Raw genomic sequence first — 13,434 nt, 5'->3', positions numbered from 1 at the left:
GTAGTGTTTAATATGCCTGTTACTGAGAGACGAAAAGCAATATCATGAGAAAAGCATTTCCCTAAATATTTATTTTTATGATAATATTGCTTTTTTTCTCTTTGGATTTCTAGAAATGGAATTACCACATCAAAAAGCATGTTAATTTTTTTGACTTCCTGGATTCTTTTCTTAGTTTGTTTCCTAAAATATGTTTCTAGCTTATACATCTACGGAAGTGGGACATTACCTTCACCACAATGTTACTGGCACTGATTATTATTGTTACATAAAACAATTTTGTTGACCATCTGACTGCCTTTTGTGAAGAGACAATGAGTCCATTGTCATATCCAAACATTTTAGTTCCCTTTCTTCATCATGGAAGTGAAGTCGTGATACCACCACACCTCTGTAAGGCACAGAAATCCATTAACTTGCAAACTATTAGTGAATGTCTACTGTTCTAGGTTCCAAGCCAGATAATTGTAAGCCAGAAAACAATTTAGCTACCTTTTGCAGGTATCAATTCATAGTTCATTATTATGGTTCTAATTTCAGTAATAGAGAATTTAAAAATTCTTACAGAAACAGTAAAAGGACAAAGAAGATTAAAAAATAAAGTATTCTAAGCAAAAATTCAAGCTCAGGTGCTTCAATCTTAAAACAAATGAGCTTAAAAACCTCTTGTTTTCATTTTCAAGTGGTAGGAGCAGAAAGTTTCATGGCCCAAATAATAGAAAATAATAAATTTATCAGATCTAGGCTGAATGCCCATCTACTATAAATGAAATAGATGTCTTTTGACCACGAAATAGACATTACTACATGACAGTTATAAATATAGTGATGTATTCATTAGTAACCCATGAGTCAACAGTAATCTATTTCTTTTCCATTACCATAAGAATGCCTGAATATCTATATTGGAAGTGTATTGATTATTCAAAGACAGTGCAACATAATTCACCTGGACTGACTTAGATTGAACAAATGAAAGTTTCAAGTTAACTTCATGAACTCCTAAGCATCTTTATGGAAACACAGCATATATTTACTCAGTTTGATGTTCTATTAACAGGTTATTAACTTACATAGGCAAAACAAAATTTCTTTATAAATTATATGTGGGTATATTTCCCTTTATATTTTTCAATGTTTTATATTCTTTATAAAATATTATTAATATAAGATATTTTATAAAGAGTTTCCCACTCCTGCTTCACTCTAATACTTATTCCCACAAAACAGAACAGTTTCTAAGTCTCATGTTCTAGAAATATACAAATGATCAATTTGTTGAATAATCAATTTTATTTGATTGTTTATAGAAATTTGTTGTGGGCTAATCAGCTGTTGATTTATTGTATCTGTTTTATTAATAATTTGTCTTTGTGTTTTCAGATTCCAAGAAAACAAAAAAACCTGCAGAAGGTACTGAACATATTTCTTTTTTTTCTGCCTTATGTTTGATGAACCATGAAACAGCATACCTTCTTAAAGGATTGATGTAGAAGAAGGAATTATGTGTGGGATAGAGGAGAAGAAAAAATGATTGAGATTGAGAGAGAGAGAGCCAAATCTATTCTGACAATACTGCTATGAGAAGTATTTCGCAGTAATAGAAATAAATACTGCATATCCTTTCACAGTAATTGTTTCCAAAGAAATGTTTACTTAACAAGAAATTGAAAAATTTTCAGTATCAAACATTTATTTTACTAGAAAGCACACACTAAATTACTTTTTGATAGACTAGCATCAATTAGGTACTGATTTCTTCCTTTCAGTCTCGAATAATTCATTTGGCAAGTATACCTGTGCCTCCTAGACTTGTTCACATAGTGTTTTTATGTGTTTAAGAGACTATTACATATCAGGTGTAAATAATTTAAAACGGTTAAACAGTATAATCCTGGGTTAATTTATTGTCAAATAATATTTGCCAATCAAATTATGGAAGCACCTACAGTAATTAACAATACCTCAGAGCCTCACTGTGAAATTTCACCTCATTGTGAAATTTAAGGAGAGAAAATTGGAAGGAGGGGTGGGAAAAATTACAGTCTAATCAATATGTAGGGTAGTACGTTTTATCTTTAAAGTTTTAAGAGCAATGATTTTGTTTGTATTTCTTTCAGTAGAACAACCCAAGGGAAAAAGTAAGGAAATGCATGCAGTGTATTTGTGTACTTTTTTTTTTACTACTATTATTTGCCTGCTGCTGTATTTAGACCTGCAATTTTGAATCCGCCTTTCCTATGTTTTATGCATGTGAACTCAGTTGTTTTTTGTCCAAGTGAAAAAATACACAGTCTGGGGGTTAGAGTGGACTGAGAAGCATAGTAATCATTTTTAGAACTCTTTCTCAAGCTCATGCAATCATCTAACAATACTCTTGATGGGCTTGTAATCAAAAGTAAAACTGCATTCCATTAACCCAAACTGACTTATGCTTTTGTAAATTTAGTCCTAATCTGGTTAGTTGTCAGTCCTTTGAAAATTGACTAGAAGTTCTTTTACAGGCTAGTTTTACAACTTTTTTCCTATCTTTCTTTTTGTAATCTGTAGATATTTTGGCTTGCCCATGTGATATATGACATTTTTCCCATAACGTAATTTCCCCCCTACACTCACTATGAGCTCTGTCTAATAGCGTTGCTATTCAGCCTCATCCACTCTTGCTTTAACACTATTAAGACTGTGTGCTAACAGTTCAGTCAAGCTCAATAACTTAAGGTATGTCTTTCACAAATATAGGTTCTCCTCTCAAGAATATAAGATATATTTAACAAAAGAAAGCAAAAAAAAAAAAAACACCTAAACTTATTCAATACACTATTAAAAATTAGCACATTACCAGCAATATAGATTTTAAGATTCTAGTGATACCAAAAATGTTTTAAAATCTATACCAATTAAAATATATTTATAAGTTTTGGCCCTACAAAAAGCAAGGATGCTGAGACATTCAACATTGTAAAAATGCTGTAAAATGCCCTGTGGAGACACTCGTGAAATTATACTATGACTCAGCCAGGGGGAGCAATCCATCTACAGAGAGTTCTCTCAGTTCCAGATTTACGTGTGTGCAGAGCTACTGATGAGTACTGGCACAGAGATACAGAAAGCACTCTGTAAACGCTGCACAAGCAGGAAAATGGAGAACAACTGGATATTTGAAAAATAGTATTAATAGTATTAAAGTACATATAGAGATAGCCTTAAGGCCCTTTATTACAGTTTGTAAGATTTAAAAGTTCCTGCACACACTGCAGCTCCTTGGCAATCTTCAGGGCACTGATGCACTTAATAAATAAACATGCCTTTTCACGCATTCATTCACAACCCAACTGTTTCCCTCCTTGAGAAGGTCCGCAGATTGTGACTTGGGCAGCAATAAGGAGAAGAAATAGTTTTCTTCAAAACACCTATCAATTCTTTTCAAATTCACTCATTTGCTATGGTTTATCATCTAGACTTGCTTTTATTATTGTTAGTGTTGTATCTTTGAATTTCTTTTATTTGGATTTTTTATCTTGAGGGTTGCTTTACTCAATGGTACACCCCAATTTTATATTTTATTTTGCTTCTACTTTTCTTATAATCACAACTTAAAGGTTGTTCACTTTTCAGATATTTTTAATTATGGTTAAGGGAAACAGGATGAAAAGTACAAGAGACCATCCTGTACATTTTGTAAATGTTTGTGAGCTATAATTTTTTTCAAAATAAAAAGTAAAAGAAAGAGACCTCAAAAATCAACCATAAACATGAGTTTGCAGTCCCTGTAGAGTTAAAGGGTAAATCAATGTATATTTACTAAGGTAATTCAGTAATTACACCATGAGCTATCCTATATAATGAACAAATTAGCACAGCTGTTTTTCAGCTTTCTGATAAGATTGAGGGGACTTTAACTTTTAATCTTATGTATAGCTGGTATTCGATTTTGATGCATGTCCAAATCTGCTTTCAGTACTTTTTTGACTGTTATCACTGTTTGTGACTGTCATCACAAATTTCTTGGAAATGTTTTATAATTAGAGCTTCAGTTAAGCAATAAATTAAACAGTGTATTTAATTGCTCTTCATTTGCCAGACAACATTTGATAATGTTCTCATTTTGTTTAATTTTAGCTAAATCGTCATAGCTTCTTCTTTTTGACCTGCAACACTTGGCCAAGCCATTTGTTTCATTTTTTTGTTTTACTGCTTAAAGGCTGTCTTAAAAGAGGATAAGTTGCTCATTATACCACACTTATTTAATTAGAAGTCTGACTAACAAAATTGTATACTTGGGAAATTGATGTGATGACCGTAGCATTCTATGACACTCTATATTTTTAAAATATAGTTTGTAGAGTTCTTTCAGTATGAACATATTCTAGTCTTCAAAATCTATGCATTAAATAAAACTTTAAGAATCTTTCCATTCTTCTTTAAAATATCAGACAAAAATGTGGGTATGTTAAAGTGTTTCTTGAACATCTTCTTTTACATTAATTTGACAAGGTTGTCAAGGCAAAATAAATAAGAATAGAAATGTAGATGATAGCACTTCATATAAAATTAGTGCTTGCAATTCTTATAAAATTAGTACTTATTATAATGTAAATGTCAGCTTAATCTTGAGAACAAAATAATGCTTTGTCTCATACAATATTGAAAAAAGTAGATTCCTGAAAAGAAACGCTATATAAAGAGGACTCCAAAAGGAGCATTTGTCCTAAAAGCAAGGCAAATGTTTTACCCTGAAACTTCTTTTTCTATTTTAGTGTCTTAAATATGCCTCACAAAGCCTTTGTCTTAGCTTAACAGCTATTTCTTCCATGTAAGAAGATTCTTAGAAGAGGCAGTCCACATGAAATGTGCTAATCTTCATCTTTCTGGGAATTATTTTAAAATAACTGCAATAAGGTGGGGTGTTGTGGCTCATGCCTGTAATCCTAGCACTTTGAGAGGCTGAGGTGGGTGGACCTCTTAAGCCCAGAAGTTTGAGACCAGCCTGGGCAACATGGTGAGACTTTGTCTACACACACACACACACACACACACACACACACACACACACACACACACACACATACACACTACAAATCTGGCTACACATGGTGGTGTGTGCCTGTAATCCCAGCTACCTGGGAGGCCGAGGTTGGAGGATCAATTAAGCCCAGGAAGTGGAGGCTGCAGTGAACTAGAATTGTAACACTGCACTGCAACTTGGGCAACAGAACAAGACCCTGTCTCAAAAAAATTAAGCAATTTCTTAAAAAGCTGTAATAATTGTCTTTTGTACTTACTATTTTGACTCAAATTTATTTCATATCGATCTAATATAATAGCACATTTAATTTTTTTCACACTTTATGGATTCTATTTTATTTTTCTGGTTTATCATCTGTAAAAAAGTCAAATTCCTCTAATATTCAGAATATTTTGATGCTGCCCCATAAGGAAACTCCCAAGATAAATGGAAAAAAGAATTATTTTAAGTATACAATCTTAGCCTTTTTATGTAAGCCATTATTAGTTGCTGCAATCTGGCATCAGCACATGCATGTTTCTTTGTGTTAAAACAATTAAGTTGGGATTCATAAACTTTAGAATAATAACGATAATAATAATAACAATAATAATATGTTTCAGAACAGGAAAAGAAAGAAAAACATGTGGAACCAGGTAACTGTTTTTAAATTCCTCTGTTCTCACAATTTCATAATATTATTTGATTTGCAATTGAATACTGAATTACAATTGAATGACATAGAATGCTGATTTTTTTTCTTTCCTTTTTGATACAGCAAAGTCACCAAAGAAAGAACACTCAGGTGAGTAAGACCACTGTTGCTGGATTCCGAATACTCATGTCCAGTGTTTATTAATGCTGTAGCCTCAAACAGGTGGTAAGGCAGCACCAGTAAAGGGTGGGGAATGCTTCCATCGCACAGTGTTTTTTCCAAGTTCTTGACATGGACATAACATCAATGCAGTTTTAGAAAATGAAAGCCAAATGTTACACCCTTTCTCCTCAATGTGTGTTCTGTGAACTAGCAGCATCAGAATCACCCAAAATGTTATTAGAAATGAAGGATTTTTGGCCCCCCTCAAGACCTACTGAATCAGAGTCTGCAACTTCACAAGACCCTCAGTGAATTCATCTGTGCAGTATTTGCGAAGTACTCTTTCACAGTTTAGTGTAAAAGCAAAACAAAACAAGAACAAAACACTTTTTGTAAATGCATTATACATTGCTTTGTTTTTAAAATATGGAATAATTACTTCCAGCAAATATTATCTCCTTATTCATAATCTTACTTAATAACATTTCCTGAGTGCTCAGGGGAGTTGCAGTGAGAGCAAAAGTAGATTTTGCCCAAAATATATTTACATTCTGATGAGAAAAAAAACTGATTGAGAGTCAAACAACTAGGCAAGACAAATAAACCTATCAACAAAAACTAAAAGTGCAGTTGCTGTGGATACCAAATTATTGTCTTGAAGTTTTCTAGCATTTAACCTGCCCAATTAATCATTTCAAATGAAAATTTCTGAAACCATTTATATTTCCCTCATTTAAAACTATCACCTCTTGATTTTGCCTGGCTAACTCCTACTGAAGGAGCTTCACTGAGTTATTTAGTATTGTGTGTGTGTGTGTATATGGGTGATCATAACCTTATGTAATACCTATCAGTCATTCTTCCCATTTCATTTTATTTAAATGGAAATAGCATCTGCTCAATCTTATTTAAAAAACCATGCAAAGGGGCCCAACTGTAGTCTCACCCTACCACAAACCACGGAAAACTACAGGCTTGAATCCACATTTATCATTCATTTTTAAAGATTATAAAATATCCTGAGACAGCCCAAATCTGTTTTAAGTGTCTGTCCAATTACTTCCCATAGCATCATTTTCTTACTTTTATAATATTTCATATGCTGTTAAAATCGTATTATCTTTTCCCTTTTCTACCTTATATAGTCAGAAATTAGAAGAAGCCGACTGTTTTTTCTCTTTATTCTCAGAGCACCTATTGTAATGCCAGGACACATTGGGCGCTTGATGATGGCTTATTGAGTGAAGGAAGAAACACCAAATAGAATAATTACATTTTTATAAATTTAAAAACAGAAGACTTTAAAATAATTTACAAGATGCAATAATTGCACATTTCAGCATTTCATATTTTCACAGTATTTGACCTTTGGGAAGAAATGTTTTGTCTACTTTACAGAGAACACCCTGTTGGTTCAGAGTTGCATTTCCTCAAGCATAACACATCTTCTCACTTACGTATGTAACAAGAAACCTAAGATAGTGCGTGCATTATAGAAAGACAGAGAGATATACAGAATGACTATTGGTGTAGCCAGTTTTAACAGTTTTAATAGTTAAATATTACTGTCTAATATTGAACCTGACAAAATACAATAAATTGCTTGAAATTATTATCTATTTTTTCAGTGTGTGATTACAGTGCAGCAACTTAGCAGTAACTAGCTGTAGTTCAAAAATTAAAACCATCAATTTGAATAATTTATGAAGTGAACTCATTCTTTTCACACTATTTTATAGACTTTGAGGAAAATGCATTTGCCTGTATATAAAAAAATGAGATCCTTGGATAATTAAAAATGGAGAGCAAGATGATTGATCTGTGAATGAATATTCTGTGTTGGGAGAAATATGAATAACAAACAATAAAATTCTATAATTCATGGAATATATTTGGATTATATCAGAAAAATGGCACAGTATTATATTTTCCTTTTCTCAGATCTTATTTTTCTTTAGCTTCCAATATTATACACACAATCTTTAAACAATTAAGATAACCTTAAAATTATTTCGGAAAGAGATAAGCAGATTTGTAATTACTGTTGACCTTATTATTTCTTGTCATTAACAGTTCCAAGTGAAAAACAAGTAAAAGCAAGTATGTTGAACAAAATTTTTAAAGAAGAGCATATTTGGGCAGCTTACTCATTTGAATTTTCTGCTATAGACTATGCTAATGCTAATTTTGAGAATGGCTTACCAGCTTTTTGGTATGATTATTTGTTGTGCTGAATATGCAATATTACTTATCCCTGTCTTTTCCGTGAATTCATTCTTATTAAAATTTATCTATAGAGCTTTCATTTGTTAATTTGGCCACATCATAACCCCTTTGGGAAGTGTTACATTTTTATTTCTCATTTTGCAGTATAATAAGTGAACTCTTCAGTACACATCAGACTGAATTATCCTAAAGATTAATCAGTTGATCAAACCAGTAGGCAACCTAATTTGTCTACTATGAATATCCTGTCTATGTTGTCTATGTTTATGTTGTCTATGTTGAGGATACTATGAATATCCTCAACATTTTCTTAACCATTGCTCTTGGAATGTGACAATTCCCTTTTAAGGTTTCTATTCTTGGATTGTGAAGTATTAACTGATAACCATAACATACCGTGGCATTTGCAGCAATGGTAACTTTGACAATATGCTTAGGAAAAAATGCTGAGAAATTGTTGATATTTCTTAGTTTGATGAAGTACCTGACTGTTATTAATAAAAGTTATTTTAAGCATAATGGAAAATATTTTGCCTTAGGAAGAAATACATAAGCTTTGTATATAGGATTTAGGTCAGTCCTGAGTTCTATGCGTGACATCAATGTGCTTATATATTTTTTGAGAGGTTAGAGGTAAACAAGTACTGGTGATGCTACTAATACATAAAACAAATGCCTGTTATTTAGTGCTGAGGGTTTTTTTTGGTTTGTTTTTGTTTTTTTGATGGAGTCTTTGTCTGTCACCAGGCTGGAGTGCAGCGGCGTGATCTTGGCTCACTGCACCTCCGCCTCCTGGGTTCAAGCGATTCTCCTGCCTAAGCCTCCCAAGTAGTTTTTGAGACATATTATGTCAGTAGATACATCAGATAAAAATTGAAAAATATATTGAGTAGCTTGATAGGAATGTCTTTTTTTTAAAAAAGTTACAGTTTGAAGTATACACATAGACATTGAGAACTTTACAAGAGAGGTTTAACATGAATCTAAAATTCCATTTATATTTCCATGAAAAATTTTAGTTAAATGTAAAGCTGATTGGAACTCTATATTATGGAGTCTTTGCTATGCTGATACTTAGTCTGTAGAAATGCTTAATCAAGAAAATATATCAAACAAATCTGATAATTTTGTAGCACTGGGAGAGAGCTTTAGATTGAAGATTGCTCTGAAAATGAAAATCTTCTTCCTAGAAAAATGTGACATATAGATAAAAATATTCATTTGCAATAAAAAAATCTGTAAGTTCTGCTATCTATGAAATAGACTATCCAATCAGGTTTTGAAGAGATCAGCATATTTTGCAGGAAATTAGCAAATTAGCTTGCCAAATTAAACATAATATAAGTTTCGTAAGAGTTAATATTCTACTTCCTATACAGTTGAGAGATTTGCACTTGACATGGCCATTATCCTTCAACACAAAAATTAATTTGACGTAATTCACAAACTGCTTAAATTATCTGATAACAAGGTGACCAGCCATTTTCCCAACTAAAAATGTATTTTGGCATTGAAGTCATACAGCAGGAGAATTTTTACTCAGCTGCTACATACAGCAGGCTACTTATAAAGTTAATGCCTAAAATGAAAATTACATATCATTATAGATACTATTGAAAAGCCTTTAAATTATCCATATAGTATGGTGCACATAGTTTTCTGTATATAACCTGCACATTTGGGATATGATTTTACAGTATGTTAAGTTGTGAGGTCAAATGAGAATGATAGAGATAGATGATTTAACATAAATTATGTATTTATGTGATGCAATTCCATAATGTTGAATTTAAAGGGATAGATGAGATTGACAGGGTTAAAGTCAGTCCAAGAAAAAAGTAAAAGGGGATTTGTCATTAAGACTGGATTAAAGGCAATAACTGGAAAGTGGATTGAGTTTGTGGTATGGGATTGTTTACTCTAGGTCCTGAGGAAACACCCGAAATCACAGTAGGAAAAATACTGGAGGACATGGACAAGCTTGGGACGTACATCACCTTCAGAATAGAGCATATATTACTCCCTTTTCATGCTGCTGATGAAGACATATCCCACACTGGGCAATTTACCAAAGAAAGAGGTTTAATGAACTGACAGCCCCACATGGCCAGGGAGGCCTCACAATAATAGTGTAAGGCAAGGAGGAGCAAGTCACATCTTACATGGATGGTTGCAGGCAAAAAGAGAGCTTGTGTGAGAAAACTCCCATTTTTAAAACCATCAGCTCTTGTGAGACTTATTCACTATCACAAGAACAGCATGGGGAAGACTTGCCCCCATGATTCAATTACCTCCCACTGGGTCCCTTCCACAACGTGTGGGAATTGAAGATGAGATTCAGGTGGGGACACAGCCAAACCGTATCATAGAGTCTCATAGTAACATGAGCTTCAAGAAAATGAAAACCTTTCAGATTACTGGTGCGATGCTAAAGAAGAGCACTCTATGCTTCCACATCGAAAGTTATGTGTCAGGGTGTGGTGTAGATGAAGAAAGTGTACCTTGGGCTAGGCAGGGATGCTGAAACTAGACTGACAATTTCTGCAAGTCAGCAAAGACTCCTTTCTTTATCATAGTGTGAGCAAAAAGACCTCAACACACCCACCTCCCCTACCTACATTCCCCTCCATGTGCCTCTCCACACATTGGATAGCAACACAGAGGTTGACAATAAAATTAGTCATTTCCAAGCATGAAGAGGACACAACAAGTAGATGTGTAGACTGTAGAGTGCTTCATGGCTTTAACACTGTATATATGGTGAATCTTCAAGAAGAAATATAGTAGACATTGTTTACCAAATATATGTGACAGCATCACCCCTTTCTCTTTCAATGACCACATCAAGGATCACTATTTTTCAGAACCTTGGGTAGCACTGTCCCAGGTCACTTTATTCCACCTCAAGGACCTTAGGGCTGGGATCATGTATTCCATATGCATGGTCAGCCAGCCAGTGGTCAGTTTGAATTTTGAGGAAAATAGCCACCAAAGCCCAGGATAAAGCCAAAATATAGTCATTTTTAACTCTGGATCTAATAATCAGGCATTTTTCACCCCTTGATTTTAGCATTGCACAGATTGGGTGTTATGTTCAGCCACCGAGCCTGACTATATTTATCTCCTTAACCACACTTCAGTGTCTAAATGTGAGTCAGATATCTATCATCTAATCTACTAATATATGTCAAGATCATTTAGGAGACATCTGTATGCAGAATTTAAAAGTAAAGTCCCATTGAATTTATTCAGCTATGTATGTTAGAAGAATATTTGGAGACAATTGCTCTTAATAAAATTGCATGTTTTTTTTTTTTTTGACTCAGTTTAAGTACTCTGGCATGGAAATGGCAAAAGTCTCTGGGAAGATCTATAGGCCTGAACCAGCATGCTTGATATAAAATGAGTTGTCTCTAGACCACACACTGCATGCCAAATATAATCTTGGTTGATCTATGTATGATCTTCGTCAGTTAGAACAGTCTTGGTGTACTATATTGTCCCAGAATAATTATTACTTGCACCTCTTTTCACTTGCTCGATTTTGTATAATATATTATATAATTACTAATAGTATCACAGCTGGTGCTGCCAGAATATATTCAAAACAGCACTCATACAGCACTAGAGTGATGATTTTATGAGGTTTAAGTACCAGGAAAGGTAAGATGTGAGAGACCTGGGACTGCCTTAGGTGGTAGGGTAAGGCATGCTTGTTGTTTAAAACTATGTGTAAAGATGAGGTTGGTGTCCTGAGTGCCAGCTCCAAACTGAAAATGCCATGGTTCAGAGTCCAAGAATGTTCATCAAGGTTGACACAAAGAGCTAGACTGATGAATACTGACAGAAGTAAAATCTAGGTTCAATTAAGACATGAAGAGGTAGGGGAGAAAGGGACAGGATTTCAAATGGGAAACCAGAAATAAATTTTAGTATTTAAAAGTAACATAATGAACACAGCAACATGGCACTATAAAGCACAGCTATTGAGATCAGGACTATGTGTCCTAAGTGTTAGTAATAAAGCAGTCCCCAGATATTGTATTATGAAGTGTAGAATGGTATTGGTGTAGATATAAACAAATTTCCCAATAGGACGGAAAAAAAGAGACTTAAAATACATCACACTTGAGCAAAAATCTGACATAAGAAAAAGCAGCCATTTCAGAAAGTCAGAGTGTGGATAGATTATTTTTAAATGTTGCTGATATAGCTGGTATTCAATACAAAAATATAATTTATTCTTATTTCATACAGTTCTAAAATATCAGTTCCAAATGGTTCAAGAACTTAAATACTAAAGGCAAAACATGGCATAGTTTTTTTAACCTAGGAAAATATACAGTTTCTTGAAATATGGGAGGATTTGAAAAACTAGATGCTCAAAATTCTAGTCATACATTTAATAGCTGACATTTTATTGTATTAAAATTATGATCTTCAATTTATCAATAAATGCAATAAAGAAAGATAATGGACAAGCCACAAACTTGTAAAAATACTTGTAATATATTTAAATAGCAAGAGATTAATAGCAAAAAATAGATGAACAACTCCAAAAATTAAAAAAAAAAGACAAAGACCTTGATAGACAATGGGCAGAAAAAAAAAATAGGCACTAGATATAAGACTGCATTAAAAAAAGAAAAAATGCAAATGTTCTATAAACGTATCAAAAGATGTTCAACCTCTAAGTAATAACGGAATTGTACTTAAAAGTACAAGATAGTATTTTACATGAGACTAAATTTTCAAAATTAGGGAATAGGCTTATTCTGGTGATGGTAGTGACACGGAGCAAAAGAAACTCTCACATATGCTGCTGATGTGAATGCAGAATTTAGGGAGAAAAATGTGTCATTTATCTAGGGTACATGCCTAGCAATTTCACTTCTATGAAAATTATTGCACATGTGCAAAAGGAGACACATGTGCAGGAATGTTCATAGCAGAATCATTTAGAAAACACAAAACTGGATGTGACCTAGTGTCCACTGGCAGGAGAATAAATCCATAGTTTGTAGACCAAACATTGGAATGCTAGACAGCAGTTAAAGTTAATCAACTACAGCTACTCATATCAACATAGTTATATCTCAAAAAATCACACAAATTAAATAATACAGTCTAATTTATATAACACTAAATATTGTAATTTAATTTATATAAAATTATCTTACCTTTATTTAGAGACAAATACGTGTAATAAAAACCCATATAGAAAAATAAGGAAATAATTATTACAAAATATAGAACAACTGTAACTTTGAGATAGAGAAGCATGCAGTGATAGTAGGAAAAGTAAGAAGTTTCAAAGGCCTTGGCGATATTCTATTTCTTAGGTGTGCAGGAGGTTACAAAGGTGAACATTCTTTATTGCTATTCA

At 33.2% G+C, this 13,434-nt stretch overlaps 1 protein-coding gene across 48 annotated transcripts in view; it reads left to right on the top strand.

Moving 5' to 3' along the window:
• Positions 1–13,434, top strand: part of TRDN (triadin) — a 419,844-nt gene that overhangs the window by 251,684 nt on the left and 154,726 nt on the right. For 20 of the 48 annotated variants that reach the window (XM_031012505.2, XM_055391701.2, XM_055391735.2 and 17 more), the window contains 5 exons: positions 1,384–1,413; positions 2,121–2,141; positions 5,629–5,661; positions 5,784–5,810; positions 7,896–7,922. In XM_031012505.2, coding sequence (XP_030868365.2) covers positions 1,384–1,413; positions 2,121–2,141; positions 5,629–5,661; positions 5,784–5,810; positions 7,896–7,922 — 138 coding nt within the window. The remainder of the gene's footprint in view (positions 1–1,383; positions 1,414–2,120; positions 2,142–5,628; positions 5,662–5,783; positions 5,811–7,895; positions 7,923–13,434) is intronic. The other 28 variants (XM_055391747.2, XM_055391736.2, XM_055391730.2 and 25 more) reach the window with 5 other exon arrangements.

Source organism: Gorilla gorilla, chromosome 5 (genome assembly GCF_029281585.2).
Source record: "Gorilla gorilla gorilla isolate KB3781 chromosome 5, NHGRI_mGorGor1-v2.1_pri, whole genome shotgun sequence".
Taxonomy (NCBI): domain Eukaryota; kingdom Metazoa; phylum Chordata; class Mammalia; order Primates; family Hominidae; genus Gorilla; species Gorilla gorilla.
The sequence above is the reverse complement of the archived record's forward strand: the minus strand, read 5'-3'. Positions and strand labels throughout refer to the sequence as shown.